The 22,300-nt window shown below is 49.3% G+C and overlaps 1 protein-coding gene across 1 annotated transcript in view; it reads right to left on the bottom strand.

The window, feature by feature from the left end:
- The window catches only part of pdgfrb (platelet-derived growth factor receptor, beta polypeptide), a 157,609-nt gene that overhangs the window by 17,467 nt on the left and 117,842 nt on the right, over positions 1 to 22,300 (bottom strand). The window contains exons 12-19 of the mRNA XM_059990686.1: positions 21,843 to 21,975; positions 16,370 to 16,474; positions 14,956 to 15,066; positions 14,083 to 14,236; positions 11,576 to 11,742; positions 6,497 to 6,615; positions 3,644 to 3,766; positions 1,561 to 1,672 (exon numbers count right to left, since the gene is read on the bottom strand). Coding sequence (XP_059846669.1) covers positions 1,561 to 1,672; positions 3,644 to 3,766; positions 6,497 to 6,615; positions 11,576 to 11,742; positions 14,083 to 14,236; positions 14,956 to 15,066; positions 16,370 to 16,474; positions 21,843 to 21,975 — 1,024 coding nt within the window. The remainder of the gene's footprint in view (positions 1 to 1,560; positions 1,673 to 3,643; positions 3,767 to 6,496; positions 6,616 to 11,575; positions 11,743 to 14,082; positions 14,237 to 14,955; positions 15,067 to 16,369; positions 16,475 to 21,842; positions 21,976 to 22,300) is intronic.

Genomic DNA, 22,300 nt, shown 5'->3' with positions numbered 1-22,300 from the left:
CAGGCGGGAGTCAGAACAGTTTGGCTAGGAGGTTTAGACTGGGATAAGTGCTGGCAAATGTTTCTAGAGAAGTGGTTTGCCATTGCCTTCTTCTGGGCAGTGTCTTTACACGAAGGGTGACCCCAGACATTATCAATACTCTTCAGAGATTGTCTGCCTGGTGTCGGGGGTCCCATAACCAGGACTTGTGATCTGCACCGGCTGCTCACACAACCATCCACCACCTGCTCCCATGGCTTCACGTGAACCCTGATTGGCGGGGTGGGTGGGGGATGTATAGGGCTAAGCAAGCACTGCATCTTGGTCAAGGCTTAGCAGACAGAAAGAGCGCCTTACATGTCCTTTGGTAGAAATGTATCTTCACCCCGCCACCCCAGCTTGATCAGACATTGTGGGCTGAATGGCCTTTCCTGTTCTAAGCTCTATGTTCTGTATTTCAGTGGTCCCCAGCCACCGGGCCGTGGACTGGTATCGGGCCGCAAAGCATGTGCTATCGTGCCGTGAAGAAACGACATGATGTGTCGATATGAAACGATATGAGTCAGCTGCACCTTTCCTCATTCCCTGTCACGCCCACTGTTGAACTTGAACACATGTGAGGTCATTACCCACGCGAGGTTATCAGTCGCCTAAATGCAGTAATACCCTCGCGCCAGGGATCACTGGTTGGCGTCAGGTAACCGGCCGCCTCGCATGGCGGGTGAGAGGCGTTGATGTTACTGGCCCGGAGCGCGGACAGATGGGCGCCGCCTCTAAACCTGTTTAGCACACCGAATGTTCGTGAGGAACCCGGTGCTAAAATGTTCGCAGACGACCTAATTCGGGCTCAAGGTTTCGTAAGTAGCAGAGCAGCTACCTTGCTGCGATCTACTGAAAGTCATCCCTCGAGCCAAACTTTTGTTGGCCGATAAATCCGACCTACCTACAAGGGGGGCAGGTGGGCGCGCGCCCTGTCGCACTCCTCGCTCGGTCGGTTGCTGTCTCCAGACTGCGACCGCTCTGACCCCAGTATGGGGACCTCCGGCCCTTACCTTGTCCTCTCACTGGTGTGTTGCAATGATTTTATATGTTCATACAAATAGGATATGCAGTGTGTGTTTAATATCCAAACGTTACTTAAAATGTTATGATGCTATTGACTTAAAAGTGAGTTATAATTGACTTATCACTATGTTCATGTGAGGAAAATATGTGCTGTGTTTAATATTAAATTCATTAGATAAACCCTTTTAGAAATGAAATTGAGTGTATTAGCCATTTATAAGTGACCTATAGTTGACTTATCACCTATATTCCGGTCGTGATTAACACCCACACCGCCCATCCCCTGCCTGCCAGCTGGTCCACAAGAATATTGTCAATATTAAACTGGTCCGCGGTGCAAAAGAAGGTTGGTGACCCCTGGTGTATTTAACACTGTGGGCAGGTCAGTGTGTACGTGGGGAGGAGAATGCTGGAAGAGGTGTGGGGGCTGAGTTACCTGAAGCTGGGGAGCTCGAAGTTGTAGTACCTTGCAGTAATGAGCCAAGTGGAAGATGAGGTGAGGGGGGAGTTCCTTACCGAGCGTGAAGATCTCCCACAGGAGTACAGCGTAGGACCAGACGTCACTCAGCGTGGTGTACAGGTTGTTAAAGATACTCTCTGGTGCCATCCACTTCAGAGGCAAAAAGGTCTGAAAAGCACATCAGCTGACAGTTACATAGAGGACAGGACACAGCACAGGCCCTTCGGCCCACAATGTTTTACTGACCTTTTCACCTACTCCAAGATCAGTCACATAACGTCCATGTTTCTATCACCCATGTGCCTCTTTAAGAGTCTCTTAAATATCCCGAATGTATTTGCCTCTGGAGTGGTTCCACACACCTACCACTCTCTGACATACCCCTATACTTTCCTCTAATCACCTTAAAATTCTGCCTCCTCGCAGTAGCCAGTTCCACCCTGGGAAAAGTCTCTCTTTGTACAATCTACCTGTGCCTTGTATCATTGTTAGAATCTAATGTTTTGATCTAAGCTCTTTCAGAAGTCTGGAAAGAGGCACAAAACTTGCTGCTTTATATTAAGTGTTAATAGAACAAAGAGAATTAGAAACATAGAGCTGCAAAAGTCTGAGAGTTAAGAACAGAGAACAGAAGAAGACTGAAGATGATGGGGCTATGTGTCCTGCTCTTCTTTATACCCCATAGATACCAGAGAAACTTCCAGAATCATACACATATAACCAGTAGGGAACATACTGAGCGACTGAAGACACAGTGCTGTGCACACGTCTTAGGCACAGGAATACACCGTAGCCACGGTGCACAGTACTGTGGTAACTTTATGTATTGCATTGTCCTGCTGCTGCTGCTGCTGCAAGAAAACAAATTTCATGACGTACGTGAGTGGTGATAAACCTGATTCTGATCTGGGTCTCTGTTGTGCACTGTGAGTCGGAAGGGGCAGGGAGAGGGGAATCATGGTTGGGAAAGGAGGAAGGGAGAGGGGAGGGAACGGGAAGCACCAAAGAGACATTCTGTAATGATCAATAAACCGTTTGTTTGGAATCAAATAATTTTGTCTCAGGGCTGGGTGTATCTGCACCTGTACCAACCCCCTCCTCACCCCACCGGCCCTGACATTCCTTCCCACATCCCTTCCATGGTTTCCCACCCTTGCTATTCCCAACATCCTTTGCTCCTGCCAGGTTTACAAACTCGCTCTCCGCTCCATGTTGACAAGGACAGTACTGTGATCAATAGGAAACATATTAAACAGTAACTGTTCATGTACATAAACAGCTACGTAAAATACTTGCAGGTCATAAATTATTAAACTGAAAAAGATAATAACAATGACAAAGTCTAATGCAGCATTATCTTGTACACCTCCTCTCATCCTCCTCTCATCCTCCTTCACCCCAGCTCACTCCGGCCCTCCTCATAACACATGCCCTCTAATCCCGGCAGCATCCTGGTCAATTTTCAGCTATAGTCCAAGACCTAATCTACCACGATTACAAAGAGAAATGCAATTTACTGCAAAGAAATACCTAATGGAATAAACAGGAGAGATTGTGCAGATGCTGGAAATCTTGCAGATCACACAGAAACTGCTGGAGGAACTCATCAGGTCAGGCAGCGTCTGTGGAGGGAAATGTTTAGCATCGAGGAAGCCTTCAAAAGGTGGCATCCATCACTAAGGACCCCATCACCCAGGACATGCCCTCTTCTCATTGTGACCATCAAGAAGGAGCTATAGAAGCCTGAAGACACACATTCAATGATTCAGAAGCAGCTGCTTCCCCTCCGCCATCAGATTTCTGAATGGACAATGAACCCATGAACACCACCTCAATATCTTTTCCCTCTCTTTTTGCATTGTTTATTTAATTTAATATTATTATATATATTTCTTATTGTAATGTATAGATATTTATTATTATTTATTGCAATGTACCGCTGCCACAAAACAACAGATTTCATAACATATGCTGGTGAAATGTACCTGATTCAGAATCTGAGAATTGGGCCAAGAGGTGTGGGTTCCTTCGGGCACAATCCTCATTGATTTTACTGAACACAAACATTTCATTGTATGCTTCGTGTACGATATACGTGACAGATAAAGCTATTCTTCAGTCTTAATCCTCAATACTCACACTTCCTCTTGAAATATAATTAGAATCGTTCACTATGTCCCGAGCCAGTCCAAAGTCACAGATCTTTGCCAGTTTCCCTTCACAGATGAGGACGTTCCTTGCTGCTAGATCTCGATGGACACACTGTCAAAACAAAACAATTATTGGTTCATTACTTTCCCGAAGCTGACTGGCAACATCAGGAGCAACACTGGATAAGCTTAGTGAGGGGGGACAGAGTAATGTTAAAGACCATTTCATAAGGACATTCAGGTAAGTGTACGGTCACATTCTACACAATCAGGAAAGCTCACCAACGCCTCCAGTTCCTAAACAGAGCTGGACCTTGCACGTCTATACTCACGTAATTCAAAAGATGCATGGTAGGGAGCATCCTAACATGCTGCATCGTCTCTTGGTACGGAAACTGCACTGCAGTGATAGGAAGGCCCTACAACGTTTAGTCAAAACTGCCCAAAACATCACCGGCACCAGCCCACCCACCGTCAAGGACATGTATACAGAAAGGTGCCAGGAGAGGGCCAGTGACATCATGAAGGATCCCACTCACCCTGCTCATGGACTGTTTGTCCCATTCTCATCGGGACGGAGGCTACATAGCATTCACACCAGAACCACCAGACTTAAAATCAGTTACTTTCCCCAGGCAGTGAGGCTGATCAGCACCTCCACCCACTAACCCACCCCACCACACCCCCAACCACCACTACTTTATAATTTCCTGTCAGTCACCTTACAGACACTCCTGGACATACAATCAATCTATAAGCTATATTATGTATTTATATTTATTGTATTTTATTTACTATTGTGTACTTTATCTTATTGTGTTTGTTTTTTGGACGCTTTGGATCCAGGGTAACAATTTTTTTCACTCTCGTTTACATTAAACAATCTGGAATCTTGACTGTTTCATAGAAAACCTGCAATTGATTCATCTGCTGAGCATTGTGGGTACACTGCTCTGCCACTGTAGTTGCCCCCCCTCAGCACACCCTGAGGTGCATTAGTTGTAGATGAAAGTGACAAATTTCACTGTATGTTTTGAAGTACACGATAAATAAATTGAATCTTGAGCGTAGTTCACAGAATAAATGGCCAAAGGGACATACGATTACAATGGGCCAGAAGGGTAAATAGAGGAAATCTGCTCCCATTCATGGAAGGTTTAAGAACCATAGAACATAGAACACAGAATACAGGCCCTTCGGCCCACAATGATGTGCTGACCTTTTACCCTACTCCAAGATCAATCTAGTCCTTCCCTCCTATGTATCCCTCCATTTCCTCCATGTGCATATCGAAGTCTCTTAAATGTCCGTAAAGAATCTGCCTCTACCATGTTTAACGTCCCTACCGCTCTCTGTGTATCTCTGACATCGCCCTGCGCTTTTTTACCAGTCACTTTCAGACTCCGGTTCCTAAGGGTGTTATAGCCGGGGGAGGTACTGGGGACAAGCTCTCACCACCTACACCTCAAATAGCTCCTGACAGCCGGGCCTAGCTCCTGGCCTTCACCATTGCAGCCAGCAGAACTGTTTCCACTGACAGGAGAAGAGGTAAAGCCAGGTTACTACACCTTAAAACCCGTCACTTTGGGCAGATGGGGCTCGGTAAACGTGGTTGGCAGCTCATCTAGGAGAAGGAAAGCTCTGATCTCAAACCTCTGCTGCCTTCTGGCCATACCCACTCATGGGGAAGGCTTTGGGAGTAAACCCTGAGGGAAAAGTCCAGAGCATGAGTCCCTGAGACATTGATTTCAACCGTGACTGGTTACTTCTGTGGTGCTGCTGGTACCAAACTGTATCAGCCTCCAGCTTTTAAGGAATAAAAACCTATCCTGCCCAACTTTTCCCTATAACTTAGGCCCTCATGTCGACAATTTTGGAATCTTGCAGCACTGGAAGAGGCCATGAAGTTAATGAGATGTGAGCTCGCGGTGAAGTTGGAGTGAGGTGGAATGAGGTTGGGGTGTCAAAGAGATCTATGGTCACTGAGATTCCTCAGGCTGAGGATTGAAATGAGATAGGGTGGGAAGGAGGGCCCAATGGCCTCCATGATATAGGGGTGATAGGTGTAGGAGTTGCTGGGGTCAGGAAGTGGTCAGCAGAGTTTGAGCTGGTCTTGTGTCTGTGGGAAGGGTGAGGGAGGCCAGGCTGGGGCTGTAGGAAAAGGGATGAGGCCAGAGATACTGGTAACAGTTCCTGGGACTCGGCTCCACCACCACTCCGTGACTGTGGGGAATTGGATGGACATCTCATGGAGATTGGGTCCAACTGGACTGCCTGCTCCAGTTAACTGTACCTTGCCAGATGTACAGATTCCAGATCTAGATCCAGATCCAGATTCGGATCCAGATGTAGGTCCAGGTCCAGATTCCTGTTTATTTATTACAAGTAAAATGTACTGGACTTATTTATACACACAGTAAAATGTGTCATTTGCATCAACAACATCAACAACCAACACAACCTATGAATGTGCTGGGGGCAGCCCGCAGTGTCACCACACATTCCGGTGTCAACACAGCATGCCCACAGTGTCCAGCAGAACAACCCAGAACAAATCTCTTTCCCACCTTCCGGAAGATGTGAAAGAGAGTGAGGGATAAAGATAAGAAGCAAAGATTCAATTCAGAAACAGGACACGCACACACACACTCACACATACACACACTCACATACAGACACACTCATACACACACTCACATACGGACACACTCATAGACACACACACACAATGCTCTACCTCACACAAATATATACACATTCTCTTTCATGCACACACACACACAGTCACACACCCCCACACAAGCACTCACACGTGTGTGGTGTGCAAGGAGGTCACACTTACGTTTCGGAGTGAGAGGAACTCCATTCCGTGTGCCACCTGGTAACTGATTCCGACCAGGTCTGCGAAGCTGAGGACTGGCGAGTCACTGACCAGAGGCCTGAGTTCCGGAACTTCCTGCTCTTCAGGGGAACACACACAGAGCCGGTAGTTAGACACGGGCAGACAGCTGGATGGCACTAACATGACTCTCTGATTGGGACAGGGGCTTACAGAGTCCCTTCCCCAGGGGAGCAAACATCAGGTAATCAGCAGGAATGCTGCCTGGGGCCGGGGGTCTACGGGAAACTGTGAGAGCAGACAATAGCAAAGCAGCAGGGTTTCAAACACACAGAATAAAGATTTGTTTTATTTGTCACCTGTATCATGGTGACGTTTGCATTAACACCCTCGCAGACTGAGCAAGTACTGGGGGCAGACTGCAAGTGTCACCACACTTCTGGCACTGACGTACTGTAGCACGCCCACGACCGGTACCTCTTTGGACCGTGGGCGGAAACTGGAGCACCACACAGTTGCGTAGAAACTCCTGACAGACAGCAGTGAGATTTGAGCTCAGGTCGGTGATATAACGACACGGATGTCGATGTGCAAGGTCCAACTCGCTTTAGCCTCCTCCGAAGGTAGAGGCTTAATGACCAATACAGTCCAAGGACGTGCCGATGGGCGCCCCTCAATTGTCGCCATGTTTCCAGCACTGACATAGCGTGCCAACTTACTAACCCTAACCCCTACGTCTTTGGACTGTGGGAGGAAACTGGAGCACCCGGAGGAAAGCCACTCGGTCACGGGGAGGACGTATGAACTCCTTACAGTCAGCGGCAGTAATCAAACCCCCATCACTAGCACTGTTTATTTACTGAGATACAGCGTGGAACGGGCCCTTCCAGCCCCTCAAGCCACGTGCCCAGCAACCCACTGATTTAACCCTCGCTTAATCATGGGACAATTTACAACAATCAATTAACCTACCAACTCGGTAGGTTTGTCTTTGGACTGTGGGAGGGAACCCTGGAGGTCACGGGGAGAACATACAAACTCCTTCTAGACAGTGGTGGGAATTGAACTCTGGATGCTGGTGCTGTCTCTCAGATCTGACAGCCATGACTGCTATCTCCTGGTGCAACTTTGTACCATGCTTGTCACTGACAGAGCCAAGATTTGCAGGGAAGAAGACCAAATGGAAATGCAGAAAATGACAGGCAGACAGACATACTTTATTGATCCTGAGGGAAATTCGGTTTCGTTACAGTCGCACCAACTAAGAATAGCATAGAAATATAGCAATATAAAACCATGAATAATTAAATAATAATAAGTTAATCATGCCAAATGGAAATAAGTCCAGGACCAGCCTATTGGCTCAGGGTGTCTGACACTCCGAGGGAAGAGTTGTAAAGTTTGATGGCCACAGGTAGGAATGACTTCCTATGACGCTCAATGTTTCATCTCGGTGGAATGAGTCTCTGGCTGAATGTACTCCTGTGCCTAACCAGTACATTATGGAGTGGATGGGAGTCATTGTCCAAGATGGCACGCAAGATGGCATATCCAAGGTGACATCTTTAGTGACAGGTTGCATTTCATGGTTTTGTATGCTTGAAGCATGTTGTCAGCCAGCTGCACGTAGTTCGGTGCTCTGTCGATGCCAAGAAAACTTTCAACAACATCCTTGAATGCTTTCAATGCAATTTTCTACAGTTCCACTCGAAGTTCTTCCAATTGCCTGTCATTGATGACCTGTTTGATTTGTGAACTAACAAAACTGTCTTTCTTAATCTTGGCATCAGTTACTCTGACTTGAATTATGAGCTGAAATTTTAAAAATCAGCAATTTCAAACAAATGGTGCATGATGGGGAAATTTCATGGAAATTTTATGATTAGCAGTCCAAAATCCACAAGACAGACCTGAAAGTATTCAGGAAGCAACATCTTTGTTGTCCAGTCTTATCTGTGTGTAAACACAAGAGATTCTGCACTTGATAGAGATCCAGATTAACAGATCCTTTATCTCCATACTGAACTGCCTTCCTGTTGATTACATCGACGTGTTGGGCCTAGGACAGGCCGTCTATATGATAACAGCCAGCTGCTAACTCTCTCCACACTGAGTGGTGGATTCACCCGCCTTCCCCTTCCTGAGCTCAACAATCAGCTCCTTGGTTTTACTGATGTTGAGCCAGAGTTCGTTGTTGAAGCTGATTGCTCACCACCAGTGATTTGTCCAATTATAGTGGTGTTATTGGCGTTAGAGCTACACTCAGCCACACAGTCAAATCCACAAAGTGCTGGAGGAACTAAGCAGGTCAGGCTACAACATTTTGGGCAGAGAGCTACCGGCAGTTGTCGCAATGAAGGGTCTTGGCTTTTATTCCTCTCCGTAGATGCTGCCCGACCTGCTGAGTTCTGCCAGAAGTTGTGCAGGCTTCCCTAAAGGTTAACTTGTAGGTTGAGTCAGTGGTCATGAAGGCAAATGCAATGTTAGCATTCACTTCCGGAGCACTGGAATATAAACGCAGGGATGGAATGTTGAGCTTTTATAAGGTATAGGTCGGACCACACTCGGAGGATTGTCAGCAATTAAGGAAGGATATGCCGGAATTGGAGAGGATCCAGAGCAGGTTCACCTGAATGATCTCGGGAATGAAAGGGTTAACATACGAGGAGTGTTTGATGGTTCTGGGTCTGTACTCACTGGAGTTTAGAAGAATGAGGGGGAATCTCATTGAAAACTATCGAATATTGACAGGACTAAATAGAGTGGATATGGAGAAGATATTTCCTATAGTGGGGAGTCTAGGACCAGAGGGCACAGATAGAGTGGATGTGGAGAGGATGTTTCCTATAGTGGGGGAGTCTAGGACCAGAGGACACAGATAGAGTGGATGTGGAGAGGATGCTTCCTATAGTGGGGGAGTCTAGGACCAGAGGACACAGATAGAGTGGATGTGGAGAGGATGTTTCCTATAGTGGGGGAGTCTAGGACCAGAGGACACAGATAGAGTGGATGTGGAGAGGATGTTTCCTATAGTGGGGGAGTCTAGGACCAGAGGACACAAATAGAGTGGATGTGGAGAGGATGTTTCCTATAGTGGGGAATCTAGGACCACAGATAGAGTGGATGTGGAGAGGATATTTCCTATAGTGGGGGAGTCTAGGACCAGAGGACACAGATAGAGTGGATGTGGAGAGGATGTTTCCTATAGTGGGGAGTCTAGGACCAGAGGACACAGATAGAGTGGATGTGGAGAGGATGTTTCCTATAGTGGGGGAGTCTAGGACCAGAGGACACAGATAGAGTGGATGTGGAGAGGATGTTTCCTATAGTGGGGGAGTCTAGGACCAGAGGACACAGATAGAGTGGATGTGGAGAGGATGTTTCCTATAGTGGGGAGTCTAGGACCTGAGGACACAGATAGAGTGGATGTGGAGAGGATGTTTCCTATAGTGGGGGAGTCTAGGACCAGAGGACACAGATAGAGTGGATGTGGAGAGGATGTTTCCTATAGTGGGGGAGTCTAGGACCAGAGGACAGAGATAGAGTGGATGTGGAGAGGATGTTTCCTATAGTGGGGGAGTCTAGGACCAGAGGACACAGATAGAGTGGATGTGGAGAGGATGTTTCCTATAGAGGGGGTCTAGGACCAGAGTACACAGATAGAGTGGATGTGGAGAGGATGTTTCCTATAGTGGGGGAGTCTAGGACCAGAGGACACAGATAGAATGGATGTGGAGAGGATGTTTCCTATAGTGGGGGAGTCTAGGACCAGAGGACAGAGATAGAGTGGATGTGGAGAAGATGTTTCCTATAGTGGGGGAGTCTAGGACCAGAGGACTCAGATAGAGTGGATGTGGAGAGGTTGTTTCCTATAGTGGGGGAGTCTAGGACCAGAGGGCACAGCCTCAGAATAGAAACGCGTCCCTTTAGAACAGAAATAAGGAGGAATTGTTTCGCCTTGAGGGTGGTGAATCTGTGGAATTGATTGCCACAGACGGCAGTCGGGGCCAGGTCATTGGGTGGTGGTTGACAGGTTCTTGATTAGTTCCGGCATCAGAAATTACAGGGAGAAGGCAGGAGAATGGGGTTGAGAGGGGTAATAAATCAGCCACGATGGAATGGTGGAACAGATTCGATGGACTGAATGGGCCAATTCTTCTCCCATGTTTTATGGTGTAATTGTTAAATCTTTCACCTTTTTTCCAGTTGCATGCACTGTAGGCTGGCTGCCATTAGATGGCGGTCATGGGCCAAGCTTGAGGAGGTGGGTGTCATCAGCGAGGGAGTTCGGGGCCAGAGCTGCTCCCGGTAACACCAGAAACCGTGGGGCAGCATGGTAACATAGTGGTTAGCAGAAAGCTTTACAGAACACACAACCCGGGTTTAATCCCCGCAGCTGCCTCTAAGGCATAGGTGTCAAACTGAAGGCCCGCGGGCCAGAGATCATTTTAGATAGATCTATTATTTAAATTATTAATGGCCCGGCGATATGATTGTGTTAATACCAATCATAAAAATAATGCTTGCTCAGCAGTCTTCTTCATAAGAAACGGAATTTGTGAAGTGAAACACTTTGCAGTTACAGCAGAGACTGAGACACATGAGAACAGGCTGAAAAAACGGCAACAAAAGCTGCGTTCGCACGCGTCCGACTGATCCGGCCCGCATGAAGCTGCATTTTGCCCAATCCGGCCTGTGACCTAGAATGAGTTTGACACCCCTGCTCTAAGGAGTTAGCACGTTCTCCCCGTGACCACGTGGTTCGGTCTTGTCCCACAGTCCAAGCCGTTATGATTAGTAGGTTAATTGGTCATTGTAAATTGTCCTGTGCTTAGGCCAGGGTTAAATGTGCATGCTTCCAGACATTCTGTACACCTACATTGAGATTGCAGAAAGGAAAAGAGAATGCAGAGTAAAGTGTCACAGTGACAGAGAGAGAGTGCAGTGCAATTAGACAATAAGGTTCGAGGTATGCTGGAGACCGAGATGAATGGAGGGCGTGAGGGGCTGAGGGGAGAGAAAGTGGAGGAGAGTGGAGGGTGAGGAAGGGACGACGGAGGGGATGTGGGGGCAGAGAGTTACCGGTGGGGGTGTAATTCTCTTGCAGGTAGGGTCCATCGTAGTCAGAGTGGGCGATCTGTGCGTAGGCAGGTGGGGGTCGGGCCTGCAGCATGGGGGTGTAGTCCAGCCGATCCTCCTTGTTCATGTCCATATAACCCCCGTCACTGTCGAAGGAGAGAGCCACGTAACTGTGGGGAGAGAACACGGGCTGAGTGTGAGAGGGAGGGAGAAGGTACACACACAGCCTCTCACCTCTCTCACAGTCACACTCAGTCTCACACACACACTCAGTCTCACACACACTCACACACACTCAGTCTCACACACACACTCAGTCTCTCACACACTCACACACACTCAGTCTCACACACACTCACAGTCTCTCACACACTCACACAGTCTCTCTCACAGTCACACACAGTCTCTCTCACAGTCTCACACACACACTCACAGTCTCTCTCACAGTCACACACAGTCTCTCACACACACACAGTCTCTCTCACACACAGAGTCTCTCTCACAGTCACACACAGTCTCTCTCACACACACTCAGTCTCTCTTACACACACTCACCGTCTCTCTCACAGTCACACACAGTCTCTCTCACACACTCACAGTCTCTCACACACACACTCACCGTCTCTCTCACAGTCACACACAGTCTCTCTCACAGTCACACACAGTCTCTCACACACACTCACAGTCTCTCACACACACACTCACCGTCTCTCTCACAGTCACACACAGTCTCTCTCACAGTCACACACAGTCTCTCACACACACTCACAGTCTCTCACACACACACTCACCGTCTCTCTCACAGTCACACACAGTCTCTCTCACAGTCACACACAGTCTCTCACACACACACAGTCTCTCACACACACTCAGTCCCTCTCACAGTCACACAGTCTCTCACACACACTCACAGTCTCTCTCACACTGACACACAGCCTCTATCTCTCTCTCATACACAGATACATACAGTGTTCATCTGTGTCTGTCTGTCTGCCTCTCTGTGGATGACCTGCCCACTTGTGGGTGGGGGGTGGGGTGGGGTGGACACCAGACTGACCGTAGACTGAGCCAAGACAAACACCAGAAGAATGCATGAGGAAATGGTCCACGCAGTTACTCACTGGATGGGAAACTGCTGGCCGTTGAGCTGAGGGTGTGTCTGACTCCCAGAATTGTTCAGTCAGTCCACGCCTCTCCTTACACTGATCCACACACACCTCTTGTGGCTAAACCATCACCACAGATGGACTAAGGAGGGAGCGAGGGGAAAGATAGCTCTTTGGAGCATAGGACAGGAAGAGACATTTGCCATTTGGCCCATTAGTTCTGTCCCACTATTCCCTCATGGCTGATTTGTTAACCCTTTCAACTCCATTCTTCTTCCTTCTCCCCATAACCTTAGACAAGCTATCAACCTCCGCTTTAAATATATCCAATGACTTAGCCTCCACCATATCTGTAGCAAAGAATTCCACAGATTCACCACCCACTGGCTAAAGAAATTCCTCCTCATCTCTATTCTGAGACTGTGTTCTCTGGTCCTAGACTCCCCCACTATAGGAAACATCCTCTCCACATCCACTCTATCTGTGTCCTCTGGTCCTAGACTCCCCCACTATAGGAAACATCCTCTCCACATCCACTCTATCTGTGTCCTCTGGTCCTAGACTCCCCACTATAGGAAACATCCTCTCCACATCCACTCTATCTGTACCCTCTGGTCCTAGACTCCCCCACTATAGGAAACATCCTCTCCACATCCACTCTATCTGTGTCCTCTGGTCCTAGACTCCCCCACTATAGGAAACATCCTCTCCACATCCACTCTATCTGTGTCCTCTGGTCCTAGACTCCCCCACTATAGGAAACATCCTCTCCACATCCACTCTATCTGTGTTCTCTGGTCCTGACTCCCCCACTATAGGAAACATACTCTCCACATCCACTCTATCTGTGTCCTCTGGTCCTAGACTCCCCCACTATAGGAAACATCCTTCCCACATTCTCTCTATCTGTGTCCTCTAGTCCTAGACTCCACACTATAGGAAACATCCTCTCCACATCCACTCTATCTGTGTCCTCTGGTCCTAGACCACCCCACTATAGGAAACATCCTTCCCAAGTCTTGAGACAAGGAGTTCTTTTGAGGTTCCAGGAGACTGACCCAGGAATGGTCAAGGCTGCCTGGGAGGATGGGGGGAATGGAAAAGGAAGGGGAGAAGGGAGGGAGAGGAGGAGGAGGGGTTGGAGACCCTTTCATCGTCTCAGGATGCTGAATGGGGTGTCAATGTGCTTCTAATGTTGTAACTCCACACCAGAGAGGTAGCGGGGTGCTGAAGCATCACCCTGGTCTGTGGAATGAAGTCACATACACACAAGTCTCTGGTGGGTCACCAGAGAATCGGATAGCTTTTCCCATTGGTTCATATTATTTCTGCTAGCTCACTTCTGGCCTTGGGGACCTTCCAGCCAGGGTGCACTCGGTCAGTGTTCAGGCAGACTAAAGTTACCTCTTCATCCTCTCGAATTTCATGTTGTCGGAGGTCCCGGTTGAGGGTGTCCGTGCTGCCTCGCCATGGAACTGTAGGAAGCTGTGCTTGTTGCGGTACAGGTAGTCCACCAAGTCGCCATGGCGACAGTACTCGGTGATGATGTAGATGGGTCCTATTGGGGGCAGAGGGAAGAGAGTCACTGAGGGAGAACCCTCACCCTCCTCCACCCTCAACATCAACCTCACCCTCACACGCACCTTCCCCTCTTCTACCTTCAACCTCACCCTCATTTTCCCCTCCACCACCCTCACTTTCACCTCCTCCGCCCTCACCCTCACCTTACCCTCCACCCTCAACCTCACTCTCATGCTCACTTCCTCCCTCAACCTCAACCTCCCCCATCCGCACTCTCACCTCCTCCTGCACCCTCAACCTCACCTTCACCCTCCCCTTCCCCTTGTCCACCCTCCTCCTCCCTCAATCTCACCCTCCCTCACCCTCATTTTCAGCTTCTCCTCATAGGTGATGAATACTATATCAAAGGTATTTCCTGCCCAGGCATAGGGATGGGACAATCACTGAACCAATCCAGAATCTCCCTTACTCCTGGATCCTATGTAAAAGGGGGCAGTGGGATGAGGGATGTCACCAGTAAAGTGAGCCACAAGCCTGCTGCCTCTCTCGTGCACAGTGGGCTCCAGCCGATGCACTGGGCTGAAACTTTTGGTTAAGATCCGGCCTGGATTCAGGGTGAACCTGAGGCCTATAGGCCTTTGCCAACGAAGGTTGGCTTAGTAGGCCTCAGGATTCAAGCTGTGAATCCTGTCGGCCTGGAGCCTGGTCTAATGACAAGGGAAGGGGTGGGAATGGGGGCTGTCATTGTGATTTTACCTCCTTTGGTACAGGCGCCCAACAGGTTGACGATGTTGAGGTGAGGTCCAAGGTGGCTCATGATTTTCAGCTCGGACATTAAAGCTTGTTTCTCACTGGTCCTGGCAGTGGCTGCAAAACACAACAGAGAGGATCAGGGGGAACATGGTCCCTCTCAAATGATCCCAGACACTCTCTCAAATCCTCTTGTGACTTTCAAGATTCAAAACTGTTTAGTGTCATTTCCCGCATTCAAGCATAAAGGAGAACAAAATAATTGTTACTCCGGATCTGATGCAGCACAAAAAGCATAAGTACATAAGATGGCTTATACACATAGATTGTTTATATGTCCATAAAGTGACACCAGGCACAGGAGTGTCTGTAAGGTGACTGACAGGAAATGATAAAGTAGTGGTGGTTGGGGGAGTGGAGGGGTGGGTCATTGGGTGGAGGTGTTGATCAGCCTCACTGCTTGGGGAAAGTACTGTAACCGTTTTGGAGTCTGGGAGTGGAGGGGTGGGTCAGTGGGGGGAGGTGTCGATCAGCCTCACTGCTTGGGGAAAGTGACTGTTTCTGAGTCTGGGAGTGGAGGGGTGGGTCAGTGGGGGGGAGGTGTTGATCAGCCTCACTGCTTGGGGAAAGTGACTGTTTCTGAGTCTGGGAGTGGAGGGGTGGGTCAGTGGGGGGAGGTGTTGATCAGCCTCACTGCTTGGGGAAAGTGACTGTTTCTGAGTCTGGGAGTGGAGGGGTGGGTCAGTGGGGGGAGGTGTTGATCAGACTCACTGCTTGGGGAAAGTGACTGTTTCTGAGTCTGGGAGTGGAGGGGTGGGTCAGTGGGTGGAGGTGTTGATCAGACTCACTGCTTGGGGAAAGTCACTGTTTTTGAGTCTGGTGGTGTTGGTGTGGATGCTCCTGATGGGAGGGGGACAAACAGTACATGAGCAGGGTGGGTGGGATCCTTCATGATGTTACTGGCCCTTTGCCAGCACCTTTCTCTACAGATGTCCATGGTGGGTAGGCTGGTGCCAGTGATGCTTTGGGCAGTTTTGACTAAACGTTGTCAAGCCTTCTTGTCTGCCGCAGTGCAGTTTCCGTACCTTTAGAAACTTCTGAAATGTGCAGGAAATGGAGGACCATGATCATTGTGGACATTGTGTTAAAGTGGCTCTGAAAAAACTGGAACAATCTGCATGCTGTTTTAAAAAAGCTGTGAAAATGGAACAATGTGGACATTGCTAGATGGGCCCTTGAACAATGGGATACAGATCATGAGGGGGTAGGACTGATTTACATGGATTGACAGTGTTTTCGGCACAGACACCGTGGTCTGAAGAGCCAGTCCCTGTGCTGTATTGTTCTATGTTCCCTGCTCCTAATGGACACCACGCCCCTCCCCTCCCTCCCCTTGCCAGATGAGGAAACGTTGACTCACTCTTCAACATCTTCACAGCAACCTTCATGATGGAATCGGACTGACTCAAGCCCTGAGCTGTGGCCTCCACCACCCGGCCAAACGCCCCTGAACCGAGCGTCCTTCCTGGAAGATCCAACACACTAAAGTCAATGCTGATTAGAGCTCGGAACGCCACCCGGCCAAACGCCCCTGAAACGAGCGTCCTTCCTGGAAGATCCAACACACTAAAGTCAATGCTCCCAGTGGCCGATTAGACCATCCAACCCTGAAAGTCACTGGGGCATGGGAGAGAAACTGGGGCACCCAGTCACAAGGAGAACGTACAGACTCCACAAAGGCAGCTCAGTGGACACAATGAAACCGGTGCCTCTGGGGCTGTGGGGCACAGGTAATGGAGATGGTTAGAGTGCAGGGTAGCAGAGGGAAGTGCAGGTTAACGGTGGGTGCACAATGGGGGGGTATAGTGGCTGGAGGACATTACTGAGCTAGGGAGCAGTTTCGAACAGGGATTTTCACAGGGGTATATGGGCTAGAGGAGGTTATGGAGTTAGGGTGGGATTTAGAATGGGGGGAGTTTACACCCAGAGGGGTATAGGGACTGGAAGAGGTTATGGAGAGAGGGAGGGGTGCAGAATGGGGGGTTTAACACAGGGAGGGGTATAGGGTGGAGGATGTTACAGAGATAAGGAAGTGTTTAGAATCTAAAGTTTCACGTAGAGGGAAATAGGGGATGGAGGAGGTTACAGCGATAGGGGGCAGATTGGGGATACAGGGGTGGATGAGGTTACAGAAATAGGGAGGGGTTTAGAATGGGGGGTTACACAGAGTGGATATAGGGGCTCGAGGAGGTTACAGAGATAGGGAGGAATTTAGAATGGGTGGATTTTCAAAGGGAGGGGTTTGGGGCTGGAGGAGGTTACAGAGAGAGAGAGGTTTAGAATGAAGTGTTTACACAGAGAGACACAGGGGCTGGAGGAGGTTACAGAGATAGAGAGAGGTTTAGAATGAAGTGTTTACACAGAGAGACACAGGGGCTGGAGGAGGTTATGGAGATAGGGAGGGGTTTGGAACGGGTGTTTTCATGGGGGTGGGGTACAGGGCTCTGAGAATATACAGAGGTAGGGACATGTTCAGAATGGGGGTGGGGGTTCATGGAGAGAGGTATAAGGGCTGGAAGAAGTTACAGAGATAAGGAGGGGTTTAGAATGAAGAGTTTACAGAGTGAGGGGTATTGTGGCCAGAGAGGTTACAGAGATAGCAAGCACTGCAGAATGGGGGATTTACACAGGTAGGGGCATACGGGTTGGTGGAGGCTACGGAGATAGGGAGGCGTTTAGAATAGGGGTTTTCACACAGAGGGGGTATAGGAGGTTGGGAAGGGTTTACACAGGGAGGAGTATAAGGGGTGAAGAAATTTACAGAGACATTGGGATGCCCTCTACATATCCTCGAACCCTGTTGGTCATTACAAAATGACACATTTCACTGCATGTTTTGATGCTTTGAAGTACACTTGGCTTATAGAAGAAGAAGAATAGCCCTTAACTTGGCAGTGTTTCCGTAGCAAGCTATTGTTGTTTTTATGAGGCCGAGTTGCCAGCTCGACACTCAACCTGATCTGGATTTGAACTCGGGAAACTTTGCTCCAGAGTCCGGCGCTGATGTTATTGTGCCACCAAGCGGGATTAGGCATATAACGGTAATTCAGTCTTCCTTTCCTGCAACTTATTAATTTTTTAATGAATTATTTCTTATAATTAAATATGGCTGTGTTATCTATGGACATCTTCATGTGATATCCACGTGTAACTGCCACGTCTGGGTGGCACTAAGCAGCACATCTGAGTCGCGTAGTGAAGACAGTCCGTAATGAGATGGAACCATGCTTGCCACCAGCACGTCTGTAGGGCAAAATATACATCACCTGCAGCACAGGTTGACCCTGTGGTTAAGAAGGCATATGGTGCATTGGCCTTCAATAACCGTGGATTGAGTTTAGGAGCCGAGAGGTAATGTTGCAGGTATATAGGACCCTGGTCAGACCCCACTTGGAGTACCGTGCTCAGTTCTGGTCACCTCACTACAGGAAGGACTTGGAAACCATAGAAAGGGTGCGGAGGAGATTGACAAGGATGTTGCCTGGATTGGGGAGCAGGCCTTATGAGAATAGGTTGAGTGAACTCAGCCTTTTCTCCTTGGAGCAATGGAGGATGAGAGGTGACCTGATAGAGGTGTATAAGATGATGAGAGGCATTGAACATGTGGATAGTCAGAGGCCTTTTCCCAGGGCTGAAATGGCTAACACGAGAGGGCACAGTTTTAAGGTGCTTGGAAATAGGTACAGAGGAGATGTCAGGGGTAAGTTTTTTTACATGGAGGGTGGTGAGTGTGTGGAATGGGCTGCCGGCGATGGTGGTGGAGGCAGATACAATAGGGTCTTTTAAGAGACTCCCGGATAGGTACATGGAGCTTAGAAAAATAGAGGGCTATGGGTAACCCTAGGTAATTTCTAAAGTAAATGCATGTTCGGCACAGCTTTGTGGGCCGAAGGGCCTGTATTTGTGTTGTAAGCTTTCAATGTTTCTATGTTTCACCTGCATGTTACTGCACCCAAACCACTGGGATATCTGGGTGCAGATGCTTGCAGACCCTGGCTGGACAAATGCTCGGTGGGTGTAGCTTAAAACCGTAGGACGTTTTGCAGAATTAGGCCACTGGCCATCGAGTCTGCTCCTTCACAGCTGATCTATTTATTTATTTAGTGATGCATCACTGAGTACACCCGTTCAGCTCTGCAAACCACACCACCCCAGCAACCCCAACTAACCCTAACCTAATCACGGAATAACCTTCCCAGAATGCAAGGAAATCTGAGGACTCAGCGAAAACCCGTACATTCTACAGAGAGATTGTACAGAGATGCTGGAATTCAAATCTGAGCACCGATGTCCCATGCTAACTGCTACACTTCTGTGACACCTGAATATCTTTTACCCTTCTCAACTCCATTCTCCTCAACCAGTGTCTATATCATCTTTAGAAAAGTGCATCCAATGCTTTTGACCTATAGGAGGCAAAGTAGTGTTGTGGTTAGCGTAATGCTTTACAGCACCAGCAATTCCTGCTGCTGACTGTAAGGTGTTTGTATGTTCTCTCCATGACTCTGTGTGTTTCCTCTGGGTGCTAACATCCAAAATGGAACAGTGGAGCAGACTCAGTGGGCTCTCATGTCATGTGTTCTAAAGCCATGTGCAACATTGTCTCCACTTAAGTAAGATTCCGGGATTCTGGTGTTTGTTGGTGCTGCTCTCCAATCTCACTCGGTGCTGCTCTCTGGTGTTCGCTCGGTGCTGCTCTCTGGTGCTCGCTCGGTGCTGCCCTCCGGCGTTCGCTCGGTGCTGCTCTCCAGCGTTCGCTCGGTGCTGCCCTCCAGCGTTCACTCGGTGCTGCCCTCCAGCGTTCGCTCGGTGCTGCTCTCCGGTGTTTGCTCGGTGCTGCCCTCCAGCATTCGCTCGGTGCTGTTCTCCAGTCTCACTTGGTGCTGTTTGCTCGGTGCTGCTCTCCAGTGTTCACTCGGTGCTGCCCTCCAGTGCTCACTAGGTGCTGTTCTCCAGTCTCACTTGGTGCTGTTCGCTCAGTGCTGCCCTCCAGTGCTCACTAGGTGCTGTTCTCCAGTCTCACTTGGTGCTGTTCGCTCGGTGCTGCTCTCCGGTGTTCACTCGGTGCTGTTCTCCAGTCTCACTTGGTGCTGTTCGCTCGGTGCTGCTCTCTGGTGTTCGCTCGGTGCTGCTCTCTGGTGTTCGCTCGGTGCTGCTCTCTGGTGTTCGCTCGGTGCTGCTCTCCAGTGTTCGCTCGGTGCTGCTCTCTGGTGTTCGCTCGGTGCTGCTCTCCAGTGTTCACTCGGTGCTGTTCTCCAGTCTCACTTGGTGCTGTTCGCTCGGTGCTGCTCTCCGGTGTTCACTCGGTGCTGTTCTCCAGTCTCACTTGGTGCTGTTCGCTCGGTGCTGCTCTCCGGTGTTCGCTCGGTGCTGCTCTCCGGTGTTCGCTCGGTGCTGCTCTCCGGTGTTCGCTCGGTGCTGCTTTCCAGTGTTCACTTGGTGCTGTTCTCCAGTCTCACTTGGTGCTGTTCGCTCGGTGCTGCTCTCTGGTGTTCGCTCGGTGCTGCTCTCTGGTGTTCGCTCGGTGCTGCTCTCTGGTGTTCGCTCGGTGCTGCTCTCCAGTGTTCGCTCGGTGCTGCTCTCTGGTGTTCGCTCGGTGCTGCTCTCCAGTGTTCACTCGGTGCTGTTCTCCAGTCTCACTTGGTGCTGTTCGCTCGGTGCTGCTCTCCGGTGTTCACTCGGTGCTGTTCTCCAGTCTCACTTGGTGCTGTTCGCTCGGTGCTGCTCTCCGGTGTTCGCTCGGTGCTGCTCTCCGGTGTTCGCTCGGTGCTGCTCTCCGGTGTTCGCTCGGTGCTGCTTTCCAGTGTTCACTTGGTGCTGTTCTCCAGTCTCACTTGGTGCTGTTCGCTCGGTGCTGCTCTCCGGTGTTCGCTCGGTGCTGCTCTCCGGTGCTCGCTCGGTGCTGCTCTCCAGTGTTCACTCGGTGCTGCTTTCCAGTGCTCGCTAGGTGCTGCTCTCCGGTGCTCACTCGGTGCTGCTCTCCGGTGTTCGCTCGGTGCTGCTCTCCAGTGCTCGCTCGGTGCTGCTCTCCTGTGTTCGCTTGGTGCTGCTCTCCAGTGCTCACTCGGTGCTGCTCTCCAGTGCTCACTCTCGGTGCTGCTCTCCAGTGCTCGCTCGGTGCTGCTCTCCAGTGCTCGCTCGGTGCTGCTCTCCAGTGCTCGCTCGGTGCTGCTCTCCAGTGTTCACTCGGTGCTGCTCTCCAGTGTTCGCTTGGTGCTGCTCTCCAGTGCTCGCTCGGTGCTGCTCTCCAGTGTTCACTAGGTGCTGCCCTTCAGTGTTCACTCGGTGCTGCTCTCCAGTGCTCCCTCGGTGCTGCTCTCCAGTGCTCACTTGGTGCTGTTCTCCACTGTTCGCTCGGTGCTGCTCTCCAGTGTTCGCTCGGTGCTGCTCTCCAGTGTTCACTCGGTGCTGCTCTCCAGTGCTCACTCGGTGCTGCTCTCCAGTGTTCGCTCGGTGCTGCTCTCCAGTGTTCACTTGGTGCTGTTCTCCAGTGTTCACTCGGTGCTGCTCTCCAGTGCTCACTCAGTGCTGCTCTCCAGTGTTCGCTCGGTGCTGCTCTCCAGTGTTCACTTGGTGCTGCACTGTAGTGTTTTCTTAGTGGAAGAACATGCTGAACCAGGAAAAACTACATTCATGCCACTCAGTGAAGAGCTATATTATCTTTTTTCTGTTTTTTCTGAAATATGCACTATTTGTGCCATGTACTGTTTGTAGTGTACTCAGTGCTGTTGGCAATGTGATTTGCACCTTGGCCCTGGAGGAACACTTTTTCGTTAGGCTATAATCATGTATGGTTGACTGATTATTGAACTTGAACAAACTTGGGAGCTTACCCAGGGATAGCTGGCTTCTCGGAAACTCCCAACTGGAGTCGTATGGCAGTTGGGTAGGATCAACGTAAATATACTCATGTCCATCCGAACTGACTGACTCAATGACCTTCCAACGGATTTCATAGCGAGGTTTCTGCACAACACATAAAGTTCAAAGTTAATTTGTTATTAAAGTACATATTCTCACCATATACAACCCTGAGATTTTTTTACCAATAGAATAGACCGCACCCAGTCTATACAACCAATGTGCAAAAGATAACAAACTGTGCAAATACAAAAAGAAAAAAAAATAATAAATGCTGAATTAAAAGAGGAAATTGAAAGACTATGAAACATGGAGGGTATACATTGTCCCGATAGTAATATCTACAACTTTTATCCTCCCAAAGACACTAAACAATAGCATTAAACAATTAGTTCTACACAGCAATATCGATCTAAATCTTCAGAAAGCC

The sequence above is a fragment of the Hypanus sabinus genome, chromosome 15, assembly GCF_030144855.1.
Source record: "Hypanus sabinus isolate sHypSab1 chromosome 15, sHypSab1.hap1, whole genome shotgun sequence".
Classification (NCBI taxonomy): Eukaryota; Metazoa; Chordata; class Chondrichthyes; order Myliobatiformes; family Dasyatidae; genus Hypanus; species Hypanus sabinus.
Note: the sequence above shows the minus strand (reverse complement) of the source record. Positions and strands in the feature narration are given on the sequence as shown.